Below are 24108 nucleotides of genomic sequence, written 5' to 3' on the forward strand. Positions count from 1 at the left end.
GACAAACTGGAACAGAAGGGGACAAAAAGCTTCAGTGGGGCTGGTTTGCCATGGGAGAGGCCAAAATGGGGGTGAGTGTGCTTAGCAGACCCCTCCACGCCCCTCGCACCAAGCACCCCTCACCCCTTGTCAGAGGGTGACAAACCCTCGACCCCTTTACTGAGCCAGGGGTGGGGCTCAGTAAAGCTCAGGTCTGTGCCTAATCAGGTCCAGCCCAAGCCCTGTTCTATCTCGGCGTAATTGGGGTGCTGTGAGGGACCAGGGTGTGGGAAGAGCCATCACAGGCCTTGGATGAATGGCTGTGAAGATTCCATCCCTCAGGCACCGGCAAGCCCACGGTTTGGGGGTGCCCGCCCTAATTTCGAGGGGACCGGGCATCTGCCGAACTCCCGGGACATCCCTGAGCAGAGCAGGGCCCTGGCAGACACAAGGTTAAGAGGCTGCAGCCCGGACAGGACGGGAGCAGGAGGGATTTGGGGGTTCCCCATGGGTAAGAGCCTCCCTCAACCTTCTCTTCCCCCCGGTGCGCCGCGGGGTCCCTCCGGGCGCGGGGCCGGGGCGGTCCCTTGGCTGGGGTGGCCCTGCCACCTCCTGGCCGGCCCGGGGACTGCGGGGGGGCCACACGACCCGGGGACATCCCCCGAGCTCCTGCGGGACACGCAGCCCCACGGGGATGGGGACATGGGGACAGGGTCGTGCCTACAGCACTCTGTGCCCCTCACCTGGCTTACCTGGCCCGGGGCTCTCCTCCTCCTCTTTCTTCCTCCTCCTCTTCCTCCACCTCACCAGATGAGCCACGTGCCACAAGCTCAGGTACCACCCACATCAGTGGGTACCACTGGACATCACCAGGTACCACTGGAGATCACTGGGGACCACCAGACATCAGGTACCACCATGCCCTGGTACCACTGGTCACTGTGACACCAGCACTGTTGGCATCCCCAGGACAGGCAGCAGGCGGGGGAAGGATCCTCCATGGGCACAGCTCCCCCAGGATTTTGCTCTGCAGCCTCCAAACCTGGCCTGAAATCAGGGTGCATGAGCCCATCCAGCCCCAGTATCCCTAGGGATCTGACCTCCATCCCTGGGGCTTTTCCCATGCTCCTGGTTTAAGGGGTGAAAGCTCAGGTGAAAGCTCATCCCAGGTGGATTTGGGCTGGAAATCACCGATTGGAGCAGGTCAGACTTGTTTTCATGGCTTCATCTCAACCTCCTTCTCCACCAGTGCCTTCAGAGCAGGCTGGCCAGTTAAAAAGCCCCCAAACAGGCTTTTTTGTGCTTGAAAACAGGAGCAAAAACAGCCCAACACCTCCCTCCTCCCAAATGACTCCAGCATTTTGCTGCTTAGAGGAAAACGACCCCTTCTAAACACCAAAATTTCATTTTATTTCAACCCCTCCCGGGCAGAAAACATCAAGTGCCACGAGTTTTTCCAAGCCAAAACACACTCTCACCCACAGCACCTCCAAGCCAAACTGCAGGAGCACCAACAACCCAAGGAAGGACAACTTAAATACACCCACTGACAATCCCAAATCCCCCCCGACCCCCACGCCAAAGGGAGGGCCCAGATAAATACAGTGCAATAATTATGGATATTTTGCAATTAAAAGCCCTGTGTCCAAGGGCTCGTCCTATGCTGCTTCCCAAGCCCCTCTGCAGGCCATCACCTCCTCCCAGTACACTCCAGTTTCAATACTCCCAGCACCAGTAGCTCCAAGAGGCTGGAGGGGAGCTTGTAAGGACTGGGGGAGAGGGGCTGCAGCTCCCCCAGGGAATATGGCTCTGTGTCCTGGCCAGAGATTTGCTGGAGCCTTGTAAGCTTCATCCTCTCATCACCCAAAGGTCACTTCAGCTTTGCTGCCTGGATGGTTTTTTTAAGGATATTCCAGCCGTGGTGGGGGGAAACGCTGCTGGACACGACCTGCCATGACCCTGAAGAACCAGTTTAACTGGGGAGCAACTGGAAAACATGACACAGCCCACTCTGGGCAGGGATTTCTCTACCCCCTACAGGGGTGCCCCAAAGCCACCTGGGGCACCCAGAAGCATCCCCAGTCCACCAGCACCTCCAGGGTAGTGGGGGGGTTATGGTGGGGAGCATCAGCACTGGCACCCCACAGTTTTTTGGGAGGACGCTGGGATGGGACCTGGATGGATCTCTGGGACAAACACAGCCCCAGGTGATAACCAGCCCAGGAGAGTGAGGAGAGTCCACACAGGGTGGGCAACACAAGCCCCCCACCTGCACCCTCAGAAAAGCCAGCGCTCCCCAACACCCCCCACTCTCCCCAGCCACCCCGCAGAGACCCCACGTGCTCAGGACACAAGTGACCAGTGGGGACAAAGGCAGTGGAGCCCAGGGGGGACACTCAGGGCTTCAGCAGGTCCCCCAGGTCATAGGCCTCAAAGAGGTCAGTGACACCCTCGCCCTCGAGCCCCCAGAGATAATCGTCCTGTTCCAGGGGGGGCGAGAAGGCAATGAAGGGTCCAAAGTCCAGCTGGGAGGGGGTGCAGGGCAGTTGGTCCTCTGTCTGCTGCAGGAGGTGGGCAGGAGAGCCCAGGAGCCCGGGCTCCACCTCCAGCAGTGAGCTGGGCCCCCCCGGGATGGTGAGAGGCAGAGATGAGGGTGAGGAGGGGGTTCCTGTGCCCCCCCAGCCCTGGGGGGTGGCGTGGGGCAGCTGTGGGGCTGGTCTGGAGCTGTTTGGCGGGGAGAGGGGGATGGCGTGGTCCCGTGGGGAGGTGGCAGCGTAGGGGTCGGGGTGGTCCTTGGTGGGGCTCTCCTCTGTGATCTCCTCCGGGCAGAGGTACACCTCGATGGGGCCATTGGTGCTCTTCAGGTGGAGCTGGAAGTTGTCCTGGAGGGGCAGAGCAAGGCTCAGGGGGGGCAGCCAGAAGGTCTCCCATATCCCACCCCACAGCCCCCAACCCACGAGGGGCCTTCACAGGGCATTGCAACCCCTAAAGGACCAGCTCAGGGTCAAACAGCCCCACGGAGACACCGCAAAACCACCCAGGCTCAGGCTGGGCTGATTCCCCAAGGAACCCACCGAGGATGGCGCGGATCCAGCAGCACCCACACCCCAGCCCCACGCACACACACCTCGCTGAAGTCTGGCACCTCCAGCTGCGTCTCTGGGGGAGCCTTCACAGCGATCACTGTCTGCTCCTGGAAGCTGCTGATGGCACGGAGGTCCTGGTAGGTGACATATGCCAGCGTGGACAGGCACGAGGTATAGGAAAAAGAGGGGCTGCAAGCAGGACATCGACCCCCCCATCCCTCCAAACATTCCCGCCAATCCCAGGGGAATCCAGCTGGAGAAGAGGCTCAGAAAGTTCCCCAAGACCCTGCCCTCCCTCCCTCCCCTCTTCCCCAGCAAGGATATCTCTGGTTGGCCTCATCTTCCACCAGCTGCCGGAGCTGCAGGGCACAGTCCTGCACGAGCTGCTCCAGCGTCCTCTCCGTCCTGGCCAGCTCAGCCAGCTCCCCCCGCAGCACCTGCTGCCTCGCCGTCACCGCCGCGTCCTCGAAGATCCCCGTCCCCCTGCCAGCGGGGATGGCACCTCAGTGACACCACAGCACACCCTGCACGGCCCCCGAGCCACCCGCCCCGCCCCATCCCCGCGGCCTGCTTCCAGCCCCACCCTCCTCCCTCCTTCCCAGCATCACCTACATCCACTGGATGTGGTTCTTGGACTTCTTGCGGATGAGCTGGATGCCCTCCAGCACGTTGGTGATGTCGTAGATGCGGCGCTTCTGGACCTCCAGCACCTCGGCCGCCCGGTTCAGGTCCACGACGCCGTCGGGGGACTCGTTCAGCAGGCGGATGAATTTTTTGGTGAGCAGCCCCAGGGAGGTGTCGTAGCGGGTCTTCTCCCCAGGAGACTTGGGGGCTGTGGGGGAAACAGGAGACACCCCCCGTCGGTCCTCTCCTTAGTTTGGGACGTGGGATGGAGGTGACACAGGGCTGGATGTGAGAGACCCATCCTCTTCCTTCCCATCCTCTCCTTAGTGTGGAATATGGGACGCAGGTGACATGGGGCTGGACACAAGAGACCCTCCCGTCCTCTCCTTAGTTTGGGACAGAGGTGACATAGAGCTGGACACAAGACACTCTCCCTTGTCCTCGCCTCAGTGTGGGATAGAGGTGACACAGCACTGGACAAAAGACCCCTGTCCTCTCCTCAGTGTGGGAGGGAGGTGACACTGGGTGGTGCTAGAGGGGACACGGTTGAAGAGGGGAGAGAAGTGGGGTGTGTTCCTCTCCCAGCTCAGCCCCGTCCCGCCTCACCCAGCACCACTTACTCCTGGGGCTGGGGACCTGCGCCAGCGTCCGGCCCTTCCCCTTGGGCGTGCGAAATTCGGGGCCCTCCAGGTCCAGCTTCCTCTTGGCCTGGAGCAGGAGAGAAAACTCAGCGTTGGGGCTGAGCCAGACACCCCTGTGAGCCCCCCCGAGCCCCCCCGGGGTCATCAACAGAGCCCCGGGTGCCACATCCTGTGGTGGGAATTGTCTTCAAGAGGCTCCTCCCGTTCCAAATCCCTTTTGGGAAGGGGCACAGCAGCACCCAGCAGCGCGATGGGCCACTGGGAGGAGATGGGGGGGGGGTCCCATTCATCCCCCACCTGCCCACCCCAGAGCTCCTCAGGAACCCACTGGGATTTCTCCTCACCCCCAGCTCCTGGCAGGGCTCCCCGGGGCTGAGCCCTGGGAGTGCAGAGGCTCTGGAGCCGGATCCTCCCCCTCCCACCCTGCCAGCTGGGTTTCACCCCCCCCTCCTCCCGCCCCTGAGGCAGCCGAGGACACCCAGCTGCCACCAGCACACCCGGGACCAGCCAAGCTCAGCCCCCCCGGGACCTGCGGGTGCCCCGGGCACGTGCACCCAGCTGGAGGGAAACTGGGGCAAGCTGGGGGGGAGCACTGGGTCCTGGGAGGGGGGGGACACACATCCCCACACATGTGTCCTCTTGCCAGGGCAAACAGCTCCTTGAAATCGCCCCCGAGGGGCCCCCCAGCAGCACTTGGGGAGAAGGGAAAAAGGGGGGGTGCAGCAGAGCAGACACAGAGGGGAGCTGGGGGTGGTGTCACTCAACCACTCCCAACGCAAACAAATCCCCCAGGATACCCCCCCACCCCCAAATGTGCACGGGGGGATTTTGGGGGGACACTTTGGCAGAAAGCAGCCCCCCAGCCCCATCTCACCCCCATCCCCGGTACCTGCTCCCAGTCTGGGCTGTCCCACAGAGTCCCCCCAGTCCCATCCCACCCCCCCCAGTACCTGCTCCCACGCCGGGCTGCCCCACAGGGTCCCCCCCAGCACGTCCCTCATGGCTCCCAGGTCCCAGTGCCGGCTCGGTGCCGCTCCGACGGCGGCTCCCCGGGGAGCACACCCCACTTTGTGGGGAAGGGTTGGGCACCTCGGCGTGTTCCCACCCGAGGGGGCCGGCGGGAGAGGCGCCCGGGGGCTGTTTTCCGCGCCCCCTCCCCCCCCCAGGGAGCCAGGCAGGTCCCGAGCTCCTGTGGGAATCTGTTCCCTCCCACCCTTCCCCGAGCAGGTTTTTCCCAGCCAACACGCCTCCATCCCCTGCCCCCGGATCTGCCCCGGAGCCTCCGGCACCCCAACGGTTAATGCCGAGTGCATGGGAAACACCTGCCCCGGATCAGACCCCATCCATCTGCCAGCACGGGGGGAGGCATCACCCTGACCCCCCCCTTCTGCTGGCACCCCTTTGCTCCTCCAGCACCCATGGCCAACGTGTGCTCCCATCGCTGTAGGGGGGGCTCAGCTGCACCCCACCTGCCCCAGGCGTGGGGAAACCGAGGCAGGGAGCACCCCATGGCAGGTCCTGGTGTTCCCAGACACCTCCAACCTCCCCCTCCCCTTGTGTAGGAAGGGAGCAAGAGGGACCCCTGCACCCCCATGTGCAGTTTGAGGGGGTGGGGGCGGCAGGGGCAGGACCCTGAGTGTCCCAGCAAGGGACAATGGACAAGGGGGTCCCTCCTGTGCCCCAGCTGCCACCCCCCCCCCCGAGCCAGGCAGGATTAGGCACACGACAGCTGAGCGGGGCACAGCGAGGGGCTCCCAGCACCCTGCCAGCACTGGGGAGGGGTGGGATGAACCAGAGCAGGTGGGGGGGGGCAGGGACCAAACCCAAAGACCCCTCCAGGGCACGAAAGGGCCCCCACTACACCATTTGCCAGCCCCCAGTATGACAACCCGGGATGTGGGGACACCCTGATGGGATGGTGGGGTGGGAAATGACACTCGACCACAAAATTTGGGGGGGGTGGGTGTAAAGAAGCAGAGGGGGGGGCAGGCTGGGCCCCCTGCCAGCTCTGCCTGCCAAGCAGCCCTCGGCCCAGCCCTGGCGCCAGGGGCTACACCCTGCACCCAGCCCAAGCATCAGAGCATCCCTCAGCCCCGGGGGGGCCACGGGGGCTCCTCCTGCCAACCCTCCCTTTCAACAGAACCCACTGCCTTCCTCAGGCTTGCCCGGGCCCTGCCCGGCCCTTTATGGGGCTCCCCCCTCCCTGTCCCCTCCCCTTTTCCAGCCCCGCCGCCCCCACGGGGGCGTGGGAACGCAGCACCTGGGAATGGGCACCCCGGGATCAGGATGCTGCTCGTGGCACGGGATTGCCGCGTCAGAACCCCCCCTCAGGCACAGCTCCCACTGCCTTGGGGTGGCTCAGGGCTAGTGGGGCACGAGGGGGGCACAGGGGGATGCGGAACTCCCCCATTTGGAGGAGGGAGGGGTGGGAGGTTGATCCCAGGCTTGGGAGACATGGGGACCACCCTGCGCTGGGGGGGAAGGCAGTAACCCCCACCCCAGGTACTGCTCCCCACTCCAGGGTGCAGCCAGCATCTCCATCCCCTCCCTCAGCCCCTTCCCAGGAGACATTCCCCAGCTGGAGGCTGTAAAAGCCAGATCCCCAAAAAGCTCCTCTGAAGGCAACAGCCACAGTCACCACCTCCCCACCCATCCCCAGCCCCAAAAAATCCCCCCTCCTGCCCATGCAGGAAAACCCCTTGATGGGGTCAAGGCGGGATGGGATCACCCTGTGTCACCCCTGTGGAATCCAGGGGTGCTGCTGAGCAGGTTCTCCTGCCAACCCAGCACCCACAGGGGCTGCCACCCTCAGCTGCTCTTTGCACGGGTGGCTCAGCCCTGCCAGGTCATACCGAAACCGTGGTGGACTCTGGACACCCTTGTCCTGGCACAGAGCAGGCAGGGAGAGCCGGGACACCACAGCACAGACACCCCTGCCTCTGGTACTTCTGGACAGCCCTGAGCCCCTGCAGATGTCCCACAGCCCCTATAGAGACCCCAAACACTCAGGATAGCATTGGCACGGACTAAAAACGCTCCAAAACACCCATTTGCCGTGGAGGGAAATGCATTTACCTACTCCAGAACCCTCAAATCAGAGAGTATATGAAATTTAGGACTTTTTTTGGACCACGAGAGACAACCCATCCTGCTTTCCCTGGGTGATGGGCTCCTCCAGGTGACCCCAGATCATTCCTGTGGCACAAAGCCGGTGCCGGGTGGGAGCGGCCGCGATTGCCCTGCTCAGGAATTGGGAGGAAACGCTCATTATCTGATTGCCTGGGCTCTGCACACAAAGGTTGTGCCATAAACAGGGTGTGTGGGGCAGGAGCCCCAGCTGTCAGGGCTGCAAGGGCCACCCCGGCACTGAAAATGAGATCTCCAGTGCCAAGAATGGGATAATGGTAGAAGGGAACGGGATGGGGACAGAGGGGAACGCCACTTGCAAGACACCAAGGGGGATGTAGGGATGTCCCCAAGGGTCAAATAAGCTCCCTCAGACCCTGTTCAGGGAACAGTTGTGGGCAGGAACACCCTGAGCATCTCCTGGTGTGGGTGGTGATGATGATGGTGATGACAAAAGAGGCCACTAGCCCAAAACCTCCTGATGCCAACTGTCACTTGAGGATAAGCATTTCATGTCCCTGATTATCTCACAAGCCCCCTAGACCCCATTCAGGGGACAGCCCCAGACAGAAGGACCCTGAGCATCTCCTGGGTGATGATGATGATCATCATCATGACAAAGGGGACGTTAGCCCAGAACCAGCTCCACAGCGACAGGACTGGGAGTTTGTGGGGTGATTTTAGGGGAGGGGTCAGCACCGATGGTGTCTCCTTAAACAACAGCCCCTGGCAGTGCAGGATGTGGCATCTCGCACAGTTTGGAGACAAAGAGGCCAGAGAGGAGACAGGTGGTCCTAAAGCCCCCCTGGATGGGGCTCCAAACGGCCCCATCCAGCCCCACAGCCATGGCACAAAGGGGGGAGCAAAGACACCCCGTCTCCCCCCGCTGTGGCCATGTCCCCAGCTGGCACTGAGCATCAGGGATTGGGGAAAGGGGGGGGGGGGGAATAAATAAATAAATCAAGCCTTGAAAAAACTAAATGGGAGTTAGCGGGGTCTGGGATCCCTCCCAGGGCCCAGGGAGAACAGAGGCTCACAGTGAGGGCTGGACCTGCGCCCAGGCTGGGGCGGGCAGGAATTAAATGCCAGCTGCCAGCAGGGCCGACGGGGCCGGGGGGCTCTGTGGGGGCCCTCCGGGAGGAGGGACAGGCTGGGCAGAGCCACCCATGCACCCAAAAACCAGGCATGGGGCCAGCGCCCGACCCGTGCCTCAGTTTCCCTGTTTTAGGGGTGTTGGCCTTTGCAAGCCAACAGCCGTGACCCCCTTGGGGACTTGGTGACAGGGACACGGGACAGCGACCCCCCTACACGGCTCCCAGCAACGGGGTCCCTGTGAAAGCCTTGGGGCGACCCACGGAGGATGGGACCCCCCCCAAAAAAAGCAGCCATTGCAAGCCCTGCCGTAGGCACGGGCAGGAACCAAGGATGGGCAGCAATGCTGAACCAGCCCTGCCCCGTGTCCCCCGCCCCGGGGGTCACAGCCCCGAAGGGGGGAGAGCCAGAGGGCAGGGCCGGTGCCCCCCACCCACAGCAGGCAGGGGCTCTGCCGGCACCCATCGCTCGCTTCCCCACCGCGGGAAGGGGTTCGCGGAGGGGCTGGGAATCCTGGGGTGGGTTTTGAGGCACAACCCGGGCTTTTCGCAAGCTGGAGAAAAGGAAAAAGGGCCGAAAAAGGCCGAAAAGCGGAAGCCTGAGCCGCGGACACGCAGGGGCGAGGGGAAGTTGGGAAACATCTGAGCCATTTCACTGCGGCTCCTGATTTCAGACCTCACCCTCCCCCGCTCCAGAAAGACACCCTGCGGGACGCGGACCCCCAGTATCAGCTGCAAAATTTGGAAGGGAGGGTGCTGCACGCGCTGGGGTCACCCAACCCCCGCTCCCCACCCTGCTCGACCCCCAGCCCCCCGAGCCCCCGCAGCGATGCCCGGGGAGGGGAGGGGGTGCAGACACCTTACCGGCAGCCGTCCCGCCGAGGCTGAACCGAGGGTCCTGAGCTCGGGGCCCTGGGGGGTGTCATAGAAACACCCCCTGCGGGCAGCGGGGCCGCTGACAGCCGCCGGCGTGTAGACCTGGGTGAAGCAGCCGCTGGATAACGGGGGGCTGCCCATGCTGGAAGCCCCCCGCTCGCAGGAGCCCATCACCGACATGACCTTCTTCGGGTGGTGGTGGGGAGCGGGGGCCGGGAGGGCGGTGCCCCCCCCTCCCCGGGGCGGGGGACACTCCCCTGGGGAGCCGCAGCATTGCAAAGTCCTTTCCGAGAAGCCCGGCCCGGGGGAGGGGGCAGGAGCACCCCGCGGTTCCGCACCGGGGAGAGGGGTCACAATCTCAGCCGTGGCATTTTGGGGGAGCGGGGAGGGGGCCCGGCGGGCGATGCCATCGGCCAGTCCCCCAAAACCCCCCGAAAAACCGGCAGAGAAGCAACGCGGCGGGGATGCCGCCAAAACGGGCGGAAAAAAAGCGCTTTTGGCCCCAAAAATCGGCCGCGTTGGGGGCCGGATGGGGCCGGGGCGCGGCCCCGCCTTGTGCCGGGACCCCCCGCGCCCGGCTCCGCTGCCGCCCGATCGCGCCGGGGCCCGATCGCTCCTTTTCTTTTCTTTTCTTTTTTTTTTTTTTTTTTCCGGTTTTTTTTAAGCGCCAAAACCCGTCCCGCGAAATTCGGATTTCCCGCGGAAAACGCCGAGCGCTGATTGGCTGCCGCCTCCCAGGCCCCGCCCCTTCCCCGCCGCTGGCGGGAGGGGCCTTAAAGGGGCCGCGCGGCCGCGGGAGGGAGGGGACGGGGCGTGGTCCCTTATGCAAATCAGGGGGCGGAGCCTCATTGAGATCACCTCCGAGGATGAGGCGGGGCGCCTGGGATGGGACTGGGGGGTCGTTGGTGTTGGGGATCACAGCTAGGATTCATTTTTTGTCATTTATTTATTTATTTATTTATTTATTTATTTATTAGAGGAGACCCCCCCTCAATCTGATGGGTTCTAATCTGGGGGCCGCGACCCCCCCCAGCCCTCATCACCCCCCCTTCCCCATTGTCTCTGCATCCCCATCACTCCCCCATCCTCATTCCCCCCATTTCCCATCATCCCCATCCCCTCATTCCCATCTTCTCCTATCCCCATCCCAATCATCCCCCATGTCCCCATTGTCCCACCATTCCTGTCATCCCCTCTATTTCCCATCACCCCCCCCATCCTCAGCACCCCCTCCACATCTCTCCGCCCTCATCCTCCCATTTCCCATCACCCCCACCCACCCACCCCCCCAGCTGCAGCACCCCGGGGTGGGGCAGAGGGGGCTGCATCTGTTTGGGAGACTAAAAATGTTGGGGTCCTCCAGCCAGAGGCTGCCTGGGACCCCCCACCCCGCAGGCAGGGGTCGGTGCTGCTGGGGGGGGCAGGGACCTCAGAGGGCCTCAGCACGAGCACATTTGGCCCCTGGTTCACTCTCAGAAGTTCACCCAACCCACCACTCAGTGTCACCCAACACTCTCTCAGTGTCACCTGCGTGTCCCACCCAGTATTTCCTTGGGGTGCACCAGGTCTTTCTGGAAAAGAGGAGGGACAAAGATGGGGTGAAGGGCCCTCACTTTGGCCTATGGGGTATTTCAGGGTGCAGCAGTGACAGAAGTGGCAAACCCCTGAGTGAGGGCAACTCTGAGACTTACTGGGACCAGTAAAAGGCCACTGAGACACCCCACAGTTTAATCCTGCTGAGGTCACTGAGCCACTGCAGTTGGTTCCTCTCCATCCTCTGGTTCCTCTCCACCACCTGGTTCCCCTCCATCACCTCTTTCCATCACCTGGTTGCCTCCATTCATTCCTCTCCCTCATTCTCCTCTCCAGCATGAGCCAATCCCATGTCCAGGTCTGGGATGGGGATGACCACGTGCAGAGGTGGACTTTCTTGCCAAGAAGCCTCCTGGAAGACAAACAGACGGACACATACTCCGTGCACGGCCTCTGCTGTGGATGAGGACGGACACCAGACCTCCAGACTCCAACTCAGCTGGAAGGGACACCCAAAAACGTGCCAGGAACATCCAATCCGGGACAGGCATTTGCCTCCCACCGCGCAGGGGCTTTGAGGCACAACAAAAGGCCTGGCAGCAGTGATGCCACCTCGGCTGGGCACCGTGTCCCTCTGCCAGGAGCACGGCTGAGCTTGGCAGCTCCACCCACCCAGACCTTCATTTTCCCCCCTGCAGGAAGGAGGCAACTGCCGTCTCCATCTCAGTGCACAAAGACAAGGCCATGCCCAGCAGGGTGGAGAAATCCATGGGTTTGGCTGCCTTGGGCTGGCTCCAGTGGGTGACCCTTGGAACAGGGACACTGGGGTACAGGGAGGGCCTGGGTTCAGGGGGCTCAGGCTGGCAGGTTGTGCCTCCTCCAAAAGCAGAGGTGGTGTTCCCTCACACATCATCAGTGTGGCCTCTCTGGGGTAAGGGCTGTCCCAGAGGGTAGGATGGCCCTCACCCCTTCGACTGTGCTGAGGGAGGAGGAGCCACAAGCATCCTTCCCTCACAGTACCTAATAAACCTCCTCTGAGCCTTCCAGCCATGGCTTTCCACCACCAAAGTCCTCTCCCAAGCCAGAAGCCACAGACTTGTATCTCCCTGTGACACCAGGGCGTCCAGAAGGGTGACAGCCACCAGCTTCCACCCTCCAACCCAGAGGGGTTTGGGTTGGAAGGAACCCTAGAGAGCATTCCATTCCATGATCTTCCAGAAGTCCGGGGCGACCCTGAGGATGGCCTGAAGCATCCTGACCAGCCCCTTGACCAGCTCCTCACCCTGGGGCAAGGTGAGAGATCCATCATTGCACTGGGAAGGAGCCAAGAGATCTGTGTTGCCTCCCCTGAGGGTCTGGGGAGGGTCTGCACTGCACCCCCAAACCAAGATGAAGAGGTGATGGTGAAGAGCCTTTCCCAGTGCAGATGCAGCACGTGGGAATGGGGGCACCACATCTGGGCCACTGAATCTCTGCCCAGACCAAGACGGGGTCACCAGAGGCTTTGGGGTGCCACCTCCCCACTCTTGCTCCCCTCAGGATCTGGAAAATCTTCTGGATATTCAGTTTAGGGATTAGGGACCCTAAGCAGAGGAGATCCCAGTTCTTCCCGAAGGGAACACCAGAGGAGGTGCCGGGCTCTTCCCCCTCTGCCCTGGAGACGGCAGCAGCGAGCCGCGGCTGCGGGGCCCGCATCGCCCCGGCCCCGGTACCGGCATCCCGGGGCCCGCGAGGAGATGCAGGGATGGATGGACACGGGATGGAGGGACACTGGAGCACAAAGAGAGAGGAGTGGAGCCTCGTCCTCGGTGGATTTTAGGGCGTGTGTGAAGCCCCCGGCCCCCCCGGGACGGAGCCCCGATGTCACCCGTGGGAAAGGGAGGGCTGGCAGGAACACGCAGCGTGGCTGCCAGGACAGCCGATGGTCTCCAGAGGGAGTGGGGAGAGGGCAGGAATAGCCCCCCCCGGAATTCCACGGCACTCTCGGGAGCTCCTGCCAAAGGGGTGCTGAGCCCCCCCCTCAGCTTGGTTTGCAGGATGAGCCCTCCTGGCCTGGCAGTTTGGAGCCACCGGGGTGGAGAGTGCCAGAGGAAATTTAGGGATCCGGAAGGGTGGGGGGGGAGGTGGGAACACCTTTCCCACACTGGAAACCCCGTGCCTCAGTTTCCCCACTCAGCGCTGGCGTGGGAACTGGAGCAGGGTGGGGTGTGGGCAGTGTCGAGGGTGTTGGGAACACCCTGTGCCAGGCAGGATGGGGTCACCCACGCACCCCCACCCCCGGGGACAGGCTGGGATCCAGCCCCTGACACTGTCCCTGAGGCCAGACGAGCTGGAGGGGCGGTGGGATTCCCCCAAAAAAGGACGAGCTAGGAGCAGCCCCTGGGGCCCGGTGTGGGGGCTGAGGCACTGGGGGGGTTCATGTTTGGATTTGGGATACTCTGCGTGTGGATGTGTGTCCATGTTGGCTGGATTAGGGTGTGCCTGTGTGCACACGTGTGTGCACGTGTGTGCCCCTGCTGAGGGGGTGCACGTGTGTGTCACAGCCCATGAGAGATAGATATAGACATATAGACATATAAACATATATATATATATGCGCATATAGATATATAGGCATATAGGCATATAGATATATAGATATATAGATATATAGATATATAGATATGTGTGTGTGTGTGCACAGTGTGAGTGCAAATGTGCATCCATGTATAATTGTCTGCAGACACATGTGTAGGTGTGTGTAAATACGGTCATGTGTGCATACATGCAGATGTGTCAGTGTCTGTAGAAATGTGTGTAAATGCACATGGGTGTGTATAAGTACACGTGTGCATACATACACACGCATGTGCACAGACGTGTCAGGGTAGACACGTGTGTAAATGCACATAGACACGTGTGTAAATGTGCATGCATGTGGGAGTGTGCACAACGTGTGTCAGTGTCAGGAGGCACATAAGAGCACTCAGGGGTGTGTGCACAGACATGTGTGTCCCTGTCTGTAGACGTGGGTGTAAGTGCACAGAAGTGTCAGTGCACACATACACACGTGTAAGTGTGCACAGACGTGTGTCAGTGTCTGTAGATATGTGCATAAATACACACGTGTGTGCACATAAGTGTCAGGGCACACATACACACGTGTGAGTGTGCACAGACGTGTGTCAGTGTCTGCAGGCAGGTGTGTAAATGCACATATGTGTGTACATGCACACACACATGTGTGTAAACATGCACGATGTGTCAGTAGGCTCATGTGTAAGTGTGCACTCAGGTGTGTGTGTGCTCAGACACGCGTGTCAGTGTCTGTATCCACGTGTGTCAGCGCACATACGTGTGCATGAACACACGCAGGCACCGGCGCATACCCGCACACGCATGTGAGCGTGCCCAGACACGCGTGTCAGAAGCGCACACGCGTGTGAGCACATGTGCACACCCCTGCTCAGCCCCCCGCCCGGCCAAGGTCACGCGTGTGCCGCATCCGTGTGAGCGCGGCTGGCGAGGAGCCGGCCGGGGGGGCCGGGGGGGGCCAGGCCTTGGCCGGGGCAGCCGCGGGAGGAGGAGGAGGAGGAGGAGGAGGAGGAGGAGGAGGAGGAGGAGGAGGAGGAGGAGGAGGGAAGTGCGGCTCAGACAGCGCGGCGCCAGCAAACACCTGCAAACAGCTCCGGGCACACAATGGCAAATACAGGTGGGAACCGCCGCCTCCGTCAGCGCGGCGATTGCATCAGACTGCGGCGCTTGCCAAGAGGCGAGCGAGCCGGCCCAGGGGCCACCGGCACCGCTCGACCTTCACCCCCCACCCCCGGGGTTAGTTTTTTTGCCCTCCTCATCCTCTTTTCTGCACCCCAGCAGTGGAGGCGGGGGGGGGGGGATAAAAGCAAAGCCGGGTTTGCTCATCCAAGGGTGTTTTTCCCGGTCCAGCTGCACCCTCCCCGAGGTAAATCCCAGCCCCGGCGGTTATTTTTAGTTGGGGGGGGGGGTGTTTCCCTTTTTCTCTTCTTTTTATTTCTTTTATTTATTTTTTTTTAAATCAGGGTTTTCCAGGAAAGCATCAGCATTCCACAACGGCCTAGGTAAATCTGCCCCGTGGAGTTAAATCCCATCTGCCCCACGGGGTAAAACCTGTCTGCCTCCGAGGCAAATCCCAGCCTTGGCAGTTATTTTTAGTTGTGTTTTTTTCCCTTTTTCTTTACTTTTAATTTTTTTTAAATCAGGGTTTTCCAGGAAAGCATTGGCATCCCACCACAGTCTAGATAAATCTGCCCCATGGGGTAAATTCCATCTGCCCCAGGGGGTAGATTCCATCTTCCCCCCGAGGTGATTTTCCATCTGCTCCCCCCGAGGAAAAATCTCATCCGCCCCACAGGGTAAATCCCATCTGCCCCCTGGGGTAAATCCCAGCCCTGGCAGCTATTTTTAGTTCTGCTTTTTCCCTTTTTTTTTTATTTTTAATTTATTTTTTTTTTAAATCAGGTTTTTCAAGGAAAGCGCTGGCATCGCGCCACAGCCCAGTCCAAGGAGCCAATGAGGGTCCGGATAAGGCTTGTTCACCCCCCCCCCCCGGCCATCCCCAGGGCCTGGGAATGTCAGGGTGGCTGTTCCGGGCAAGGCGCCGGGATCCATCCACGATGGGGGAGGAGGTGACAGCCCTGGGAGGCTTCCCAGGAAGCAGCGCCAAACCCTCCCCCTGCCAAACCCCACAGCCCCCGGCCCCGGCCGAGGGAATCCCCTGCCCTGACCCCCGGGAGGGGACAGAGACGGGGGCCACCTCCACTCCCCGGGGGCAGGAGTCCCCTCCACCTCCCCAGTGCCCTTTCCATCCGGAAAGTCCCAGCAGAACTTGTTTCTCCCACCCCACCAGTGCCTGGCCCCACTTCTCCCAGTAACCCCAGCCCCAAACTGGGCTCATTAATGCTCCCACGGGTCCAGGATCTCCACTGGGGGACCCCTGGGCCCTGGAGTGCTCACACTGCAGGAAGCCCCACTTTGCAGCTACCGAGGCCCATCCCCGTCCCCTGGCTCATTCCCAGGGCGCTTTTCCCACCCTTCCCACTTGAATCCCTTTGGCACAACAGCGCTGGCGCAGCTGGAGGACCACGACACCGGGGTGAGCGTGGGGACACTCACCCCTAACCCACCCCTCGGCTTTTCCTCCGGAGCCAAGAGCCAGTGAAGATGGCAAAAGCCTATTTTTAGCCTCAGCACAGCAGCAGCTCCGTTCCCAGACACTGAGGTTTCCACATGGACACCCTCACCTGCCTCCCACCACACCCAGACACCCCCTTGCCACCCCATCCCATCCCACCCCACCCGTGGGTGCCTGAGGGTGCTGCCCTCAGGGAGCCTGGGGACATCAAGCTGGGAGGAGGGAGGAATGTTCCCAGGGGTTGGTGATCCCGTTGGACCAGCTGGTGCTTTTTGGAAGCTCCACGTGCTGCTTTTCCCTGTGGAAATGCCCATGGACGAGGGGGGGGGGGGTTGGGGGGTGCCAGCTGCACCCTGAGCTCATGTTGGCTGTTGTGGGGATGGAGGCTGAAGCTGGTGTCTGTGGGGGAAGCTTTGCATCACCCTGAATCCCACGACCCTCGTGCCTTCCTCCTCTTCTTACCATCTTCCCAGCTCCCCATGATGCTGCAGCACCCCAGGGACACCTCGATGGCAAGGGGCAGCACCCACACCACGCAAAGCCAGAGCCCAGGACAGGGCATGGGTGAGGATGATGGTGCTACAGGTGGGGGGGAAGTTAATTTAACTCCATCCCAGGCAGGCCAGCACCTTCCCCAGGGAGCAGGATCCGGCTCCGCAGCTGAGCCGGCCGGGGGTCACATCTGCTCCCGGGCCAAAGGGAAACCGCAGCATTACCCAAGGGGAGGGAAAGGCATCTCTGCTCCCAACACCCCTTCCCTGGGGTGCTGACCCCGGAGGGGGGATCAGGCCAGGCAGAGGATGTGCTCTGGATACCACCTGGGGAAGCACAGGCAGCCCAGAAACCCCCCTTCCCCTGGGGGTGTATCCTGGGGGAACAGCATCACCCCTTCCAGCCCCAGAGCAGCTCAAATCCAGCGCCCAGGTACCAAATAGCCCTTTTTCACAAGGCAGAAAGTGAGAGGAAAAAAAAAAAAAAAAAAGGCATCTTTTCCCCCCCTCCCGGGGCTCCAGCTACACCTCCAGATGGTCCCCGGGGCTCAGCAGCGTCTTCACTTCTTCCATATCAGATAAGCAGCACAGCACCCAAAATAGCTGGCAGCCACCTCGGCCCGGAGCCGGCAGCCCAGGGTTAATTCCTCCCATACCTGAGCTGACATTTCAAAGCTGTTACACAATTACGGAGATTCCTACCGTAACCCTAGAAGTTCCCATCAGAGTTCGGGGGGCTCCCACCCACAGGGGGCTGTTTTCCCACCCAAGGGTGCCCCCCCCTGCTCCCTCCAGCCCCAATGATAGGAGAAAAAAAAAAACAGTCAAACCGATTTTTTTTATTATGTAAAAATGGTAACTTTTATAAAAAGTTTATAAAGCGAGTACAAGGCATGTTCGCAGAAATTCACCTTCCTGCACAAAAGGTACAAAAAGTTATACTCTAGTATAGAGCTCCACAATACACGAGGCCACGGCCCCAGAGAGTTTGGTTCATACTCGAGGATGTGTGTGTGTCCCCCTCCCCAAAACCCCCCTAAAAATCCCGCCCTCCCCATCCCATTCAACACCTTTACAAAAAAAGGACTCGCTGCTATAATCCAAAAATATACAGACAACCTCCTCTCTCTTCATCACCAGTCTTATGATTAAAAAATATCTCGATTAAAAAGTTCGGGTCCGAAGCCGGGACGGGACGCTGAGCTCCGGGGGGGTGGGATGCTGGCGGTGGAGGGCTGGGGGGGTCGGGACCAGCCGCTCCCCGCCCGCGGTGCCCGGGCCCGGGGGAGGCGATGCCGGGGCCGGTAGGTCGCAGACAGCCCGGCGCCACGGAGGAAGCTGCTATTTACCTCCGGCTGATAACGAACCAGGAACCGACACTCGCTGCCTGTTTGCTAATTGGCACCGGGAGGGGAGAGAGAGAAGAGGGAGAGGGAGGAGAAAAATAATAAGAGATAATTAGTGTGGTGATAAGCGGGGTTGGGGATGGGGATTTGGGAAGAGGGGGGTGGGAGCCGGGGGACCGCCTTGCTCAGGACGCACACGGGTCCCCCGGGGATGCTGGGGGTGGGTGGGTGATGGTGGGGGACGGGGGTGCAGGATTGTTGGGGTCGGTATCAGTCCCCCGGGGATGCTGGGGGTGGGTGGGTGATGGTGGGGGACGGGGGTGCAGGTTGGGAGAGGATTTGGGGGGGCTGGATTGTTGGGGTCCGTATCAGTCCCCTGGGGATGCTAGGGATGGGTTGGGGGAGTGGACTGGGGTGCGGGGGGGGGATTGTGGAGGGGGGGGAGATGGGATCGCTTCGGTGGGGCTGCTGTCGGTGCCCTGGTGATGTTGGTGCTGGGGGGCCGGGCCGGGACTGCAATGGGGTGTATGGGAAGGACTGGGGTGCAGATGGCGGCGGGGGGTCGGTGGGGACACTCACCTGATGGAGGAGCCGTTAGTGACACAAACTTCTCTCGTCTTTGGAGCAGAGTTCAGAAGCGAGTTCGGCCGCCTGCGGAGAGACGGGACACGGCTTAGGGTCACCCCGGCGGCGAGTGATCCCCATTCCTCCCCCTTCCCCAGCGCGCCAGGACCCCCCCAACACACCCAGGACCTGCATCCCCCCTCTCCCAACATGTATGCCCCTCCAACTCAACATATCCCCCCCCTCCCCAAAATATCCACTCCCCCAGCCCAGACCAGCCCTTACCTTAAGGGAGAACAGCGTGGCCTCGGAGGAGGGGTCGCGGCCCTTGGCCCCCTCCTCCAGCACGATCTGGAGGTCGAAGATGTAGTCGATGACGTGCTGCAGGATCTCCACCTGGCTCACCTTGGTGCCTTGCGGGATGCCCGGCACCAGCTCCCGCAGCTTGGAATAGCAGTCGTTCATATCGTACAGCAAGTTCATAGGCTCTTCCAAGGCCGGGCTCTTGTTGTGGCTGCCCCGGGCGATGGCAAAACTCTGCTCCGAGAGGCAGCAAACGGCCTCGTAGCAGCTCCGCACGGAGCGCACCGGGCTGATGGCTTTCATGGTGGGCTCGGAGCTGGGCTGGGGGCGCAGGACGGGGGGTGCCTGGGGGTTGTCGCGGCGGCTGTGGTTCTGCTGGGACCTCCGAACACCGGGACCACCAAAGCCTAGACCTTTGAGCGCCGGGATTGTCCCCCCCTTCACCCTGCAACTTTCAGACCTCGCTGGCGGACTGGGGGGGGAATAGCCCCGCGCCGCCCTTTATATAGACAGCGAGGCTCGGTCACACCCCCTGCATTCAAATTGAATCAAACCCCACCCTTTTCTATGTAAAATAACAATTAAACCACCCCTTTTAATGTAAACTAAGCCCTAAACCCCACCCCTGCATGTTAATGAAGCCTCAACCCCCGCCCCTGTATCTCAATGAAGCCTTAAACCCCCTCTGCCTCCCCCCCCACAGCCCCCCAAAATTGACCCTTGGTGGCCGGAGTGGCCCCACGGGGGGTGACACGACCACGCAGGTCCCCCACTCCATTTCCAGACCCCCAAACCCACCCCCTTCGCGGGGGGATTCCCCCCTAAACCCCTCGGACACCCCGACCCCAGCCCCCCCGACTGCCCCCCTCTGCATGCCAGTGAATCCCCCCTATTTTTAGGCAGGACGATGGGGGTTCCCCCCCCTCCAACCTCCCAGTTTTAAGGAAATTAGTGCCGCCCTGTTCCTCAATCCGCTTCTCATCTGACCTCCAGACTTTCTGGCGTCAGGAATTATCTTGTGACCAGCAGAAAAAAATTAATTGCGGTAAAACTGAGGTTACGATGGAGAAACCAGATTTAGGTCAGCGCCTGCGAGAGGCCTGGAGGGTTCTTTTATTTTGGAGGGGGGGAAAGAGGAGATTTATAGGCAAGGGGGTTATTCCAGTAGAAGCGATGAGGGGGGGATGAAGGAAACCCCCCTCCCGAACCATCGCTGCCTCAAAACTTACAGAATCCGAGAATATCCGTGGAAAAAGCCCAAAGCTGGAGCGATGTGGGGTCCCCACGGGTGTCAGCGCAGCGGGTGGCACATGGAGGGGTCCCGGGGAGGGGGGTGACAGCCCCCAACACCCAGATTGTGAATCCTTACGAGCCCAAGGGGCGATCCCCCCCTTCCTAAATACTGATTTCTACAGGCTGTAGTTATGGGGGATGTTATGAGGATTTGCTTCTGGAAGTGCAGGAAGGGGATGTTACTGAGAGGGTGGGGGGGCACCCTGGGACCCTGCTCGGCCCGGGGGTCCCAGCTAATGAGGGGTGCAGGGGGGGTGGGGGGCAGAGGCACCTGGACCAAATTACTCCTGCCCACAGCAGCAATTTATTCCAGATCTGCCCAAATCCCAGTTCGGTGGCGCTGGGGTTTATTTCCCTCCTTTCCACCCCCCCCCAAAAGGGGTCTGGAGGCTGCAGGCTGGGGGGGGGCACCCACCCTCCCCGAGTCTCCCCCAAGCCATGAGTCTTTCAACAGCCCCCCCAAAAGACCTTCAAAGCAGTCTCCAGCTCTTTTTGGGGTTGGATTATTTTTTATTTCTTCCTGCCCCCCCCCCGCCCCTCCCGCCCCACCTCGTTATGAATTTCCTGGGAAATCGCCTCCGTGCGAAGGGTGGCAGCTTGGGAATAGACATAATTACCCTCATTAACCTGCTTGGGAGCAAGAGCCAGCAACCCGGAGTCCCCCCCTAAAAATAAGAACAATCCAAAATTAAGTTAAAAAAATTTTTAAAAAAAAATTAAACAAAAAAAAAAAAAAAAAAGAAACGTAAAAGTCAAAGAAATTCCCAAAAATTTAAAAAATGTTTACAAAACATTTCAAAACTCTTTTCAAACCACATAAACGCTTTTTAACGAGTTAAACGACAACCCCCCCCCACTGTACAACCCCCGCTTATTCCCATAGACACCCCCCCCCCTTATTTCCCAAGGGATGGAGGGGCCTGAAAAGCTGCAGAGGGGTTGTGTGTGTGGGGGGGGGAGTTGAGCTTTTGTTTGCAGGGGGGTTTTGTTGGCGGCGGTTCCCACAGGCCCTGCCTGGGCGGCGGGACCCGCTGCCTTTGCCCAGCTGTGGCCCGGGCCCTCCAGCTGTGTTGATCTAACTCCCGGCCCCAGACAGCCTGGCGCCAGCCCTGCGCACGTCATGCATTCACACAGGGATGCGTGGCCAAGGCAACCTCCCCCCCCCACCCCCTCCCCGCCCCGCACAACCTTCCCCCCCAAACCACCGCCACGGCCAAATTCCGGGGGGATTCGTTCCGATCCCGGCGTACCCCAAGTGCGCAAAAGGCTGGGAGCGCCGGGATGTCTCCACGGGATCCCCCCTACTTTGTGTCGCCCCCCCCTTCCCCCTCCCCGGCTGCGTCGCTTTGGGGGTGTGTGGGGGGGTGTGTGTGTAATTTTTGGGGTGCTGTCGCCCCGTCCGCGCCGGGTTTGGGGTGTCCTCGCGGGGGGGCGGGGGGGGCGGGAGCGGATTTCTTGGCGTGGAGGAGGGAAAAGGGGGGGAGGAAGGGAGCGGGAATGCTCCGGAGCGCGATGATTTCATGGTGAAAAGGGCCCACACCGGGTGCTTTATTAAAAGAAAAGCTAAAAGGAGCAGGAGGAGAAGCGGGAGCTGGGATTATCCCACCTCGGCGAGCCCCCCGAAATGACACGAAGCCTTCCCAAGTCCCCCGGGAGGAGGTGACCGTGTCGTCCCCCCCCCCCTCCCCTTACAGCTCAGCCATTGCTCCCCGCAACCTTTCCCCCTTTCCCTGGAACGGATCGTTAATCCCACGGGATTTGCCCATGCTGCAAATACCTGTGGAGGTCCCCGCGGCTCCGTGTGTGTGTGTGTGTGTGTGTGTGTTCAAAAGCAGCTGTACCCCCACCCCAAAAATAAAAATCCCCCTCCCCCTTGGGCTCGGGTTTGGTTTGATATATTTATTTTTTTTCCTGAAATAAGTCGGTACAGGTGGCAGGATGTGAGGGATGGAGTGGAAAGGGCCGGATTCAGCCCGGCTGCCGCGGGGCAGGGAGGGCAAGCGTGGGGGTCCCGGTGTCCCAGGGGGGACAACACCGGCCTTTTGGGAGGAATTTCTGGTGTTTTGGAAGCTGGAGGCTGCCTGGAAGCGCTGGCTGCAGGGAAGGGATTTGGACGGGAGAGGGAAGGAACGGAGACGTGGCAGAGCGCCCAAGGCAGCTACAAAGGGAAGGGCTCTTCCCCAGGGGTCATCTGGATTCGCTTTCAGACGGGGCCGGGGTATAAATCCCGGCTCCCTGGGATCTTCAGAGACCCTCAGGATCCTTCAGGAGCGAGGGAGGCTGGGGGACCTGGCTGGCTGTGCTCAGGCTCGGCGCAATGTGGGAGCAGGAGCTCGGGGATGGCTTTAATTCACTGGTTTTTGGAGATGCTTCAAGCCAAGCCCCCAGCCCGGGCACCCACATGGCACAGCGTGGCATGGCAGCGATCTCAGGGAGCTCTGGTGCTGGAGAGGAAATCCAGATGGGTGCTTAAGAGGAAGAAGGGATTCTGGCTTCTCAAACGGGCTCTGGGATCCACTTCCCACCTCATCCCCGGAACGGGGAGGCAGCGCAGTGACATTTAGTGATTCTACTCTTACCCAGGTGCCAACTCTCCTGATCCCCCAGTTCGTGCTCCCGGATGGGCAGAGGGTCCGGGATGGGCAGGGACAGGCAGGGATGGGCACTGTGGTCCTGCTCTGGCCATTGGTCACGTGAAGAAGGTGCCAAAACCCTCTCCCTGGAGTCCCCATGGCCGCAGTGACACCCCATCCTGAGCTGTGATGTCCCAGATTTGGGGGTTTTTGAGATAAACGAGTGTTCTAAATTGGAGCTGGCAGATTTGGGTGGACATCAGGGTCTGCAGCTGATGGAAGGAACCTGGCCCAGCCACCCCCACCTACTCTGTGCCTCAGTTTACCCCCTCACTCACCACAGGGACCTACCACGAGAGCCAGACAGTGCTGGGGGCTGTGAGATGGGCCACGAACGGGGCTGTATACGCGGGGAAATGGGGGGGAAATTGGGGGACACTGCTGGGAATGGGCACCCAAAACAGGGCAGCGAGCCCCCCCTCCCTTGAGCCCTGTCACCAGGAGACCGGATCCTGCCCTGGGGAATGTGTGGCTGTTTGTGCAGAGGATTAGTCCCAGGGACCCCCCTCAGCCCTGTGCCCGAGGCAGGGACAGTGTGTCCCATCCCAACGAGCCTGAGGCAGTGCCCGGCACTGCTGGTTGTCATCGGGGACCAGAGTGAACACAGCGGGGCATTCCCGTGTTCCAGAGCACCCAGGGGAGGGAGAGGAGCACTCCCATCCCTCTGATCCATGACAGGAACCGTGGCCAGGCTTCTCAGCTACCGCCTGTGCCTCAGTTTCCCCACATCTCCTCCCATCCCAAGCCCAGCCAGGAGCAGAGCCATGAATCCCTCAGCACTGACAAGAGCCAGAGGGAACCACCTATTCCCGTGGGGAATCAGAGCTGCTTCTCCAGGGCGGACCCTGGCCACCTCCATCTCCCCGCAGGACACTCGGAGCATCCCCGGGTGGTACCCGGAGGGGGGCCGGGGGGGTCCCGCAGCCCCGGGGGGCGTTGGGCGGGCGGCAGCCGCTGTTCCCAGCGCCGGGATTCCCCGCAGCTGCTTCCTGCCGTCCTATCTCACGGGCACATCTGGGGGAGCCGGGAGCGGCCGCCCCGCCGGCGCTTCCTGCGCTGCCCCCCCGGCCCCGGCCGCCGTTCTCACGGCCTCCCCCCAGGGCCAGCCGGAGCCCCCCGCTTCCCCTCCCCACGCCTGACACCACAGCAGCCCCCCCCCCCGTGTCCCATCTGCACCCCTGGGGGGTCTTACCCCCCCCCCCTTGACCCTTTGGGGCATCCCCAGTGTTTTGGGGGCAGTGGAGCATCACACCTCCGTGTCACCCCAACAGGGTGACCAGCTCATGCCATGTGACCACCCCCCAGGCCCTATGGGGGTCCACGGGCACATGTGGGTGCCCCCGGCAGGGTGGGTGCTGAGGTGGTGTGGGGAT

At 61.2% G+C, this 24108-nt stretch overlaps 2 protein-coding genes across 2 annotated transcripts; both read right to left on the minus strand.

The window, feature by feature from the left end:
• Positions 1–885: 885 nt before the first annotated feature.
• On the minus strand, positions 886–9982 carry E2F2 (E2F transcription factor 2). Its single transcript, XM_051807201.1, has 6 exons — positions 9412–9982; positions 4310–4397; positions 3678–3897; positions 3390–3548; positions 3107–3221; positions 886–2861 (listed from the first exon to the last, which is right to left on the minus strand). The coding sequence occupies exons 1-6, from the start codon at positions 9601–9603 to the stop codon at positions 2376–2378; spliced, it is 1260 nt and encodes a 419-aa protein (XP_051663161.1). The 5' UTR covers positions 9604–9982; the 3' UTR covers positions 886–2375.
• Positions 9983–17419: 7437 nt separating this feature from the next.
• Positions 17420–19321, minus strand: ID3 (inhibitor of DNA binding 3). The gene is made up of 3 exons (XM_051807245.1): positions 18792–19321; positions 18522–18593; positions 17420–17990 (listed from the first exon to the last, which is right to left on the minus strand). Exons 1-2 carry the CDS (start codon positions 19110–19112, stop codon positions 18537–18539), a joined length of 378 nt encoding a protein of 125 aa, XP_051663205.1. The 5' UTR covers positions 19113–19321; the 3' UTR covers positions 17420–17990; positions 18522–18536.
• Positions 19322–24108: the final 4787 nt, after the last annotated feature.

The sequence above is a fragment of the Manacus candei genome, unplaced genomic scaffold (assembly GCF_025592945.1).
Source record: "Manacus candei isolate 608988 ecotype Guabito, Panama unplaced genomic scaffold, ASM2559294v1 h1tg000070l, whole genome shotgun sequence".
Taxonomy (NCBI): Eukaryota; Metazoa; Chordata; class Aves; order Passeriformes; family Pipridae; genus Manacus; species Manacus candei.

What these genes read in the sequence shown, in the direction of transcription:
- E2F2 (XM_051807201.1), bottom strand. Translation starts at nt 9,603, where the DNA reads ATGTCGGTGATGGGCTCCTGCGAGCGGGGGGCTTCCAGCATGGGCAGC. An exon ending in CCTCGGCGGGACGGCTGCCG is followed by an intron (nt 4,398 to 9,411) that starts GTAAGGTGTCTG and finishes CTCCTGCTCCAG; the next exon opens with GCCAAGAGGAAGCTGGACCT. An exon ending in GCAGGTCCCCAGCCCCAGGA is followed by an intron (nt 3,898 to 4,309) that starts GTAAGTGGTGCT and finishes TTTCCCCCACAG; the next exon opens with CCCCCAAGTCTCCTGGGGAG.
- ID3 (XM_051807245.1), bottom strand. Translation starts at nt 19,112, where the DNA reads ATGAAAGCCATCAGCCCGGTGCGCTCCGTGCGGAGCTGCTACGAGGCC. An exon ending in CCACGCTGTTCTCCCTTAAG is followed by an intron (nt 18,594 to 18,791) that starts GTAAGGGCTGGT and finishes GTCTCTCCGCAG; the next exon opens with GCGGCCGAACTCGCTTCTGA.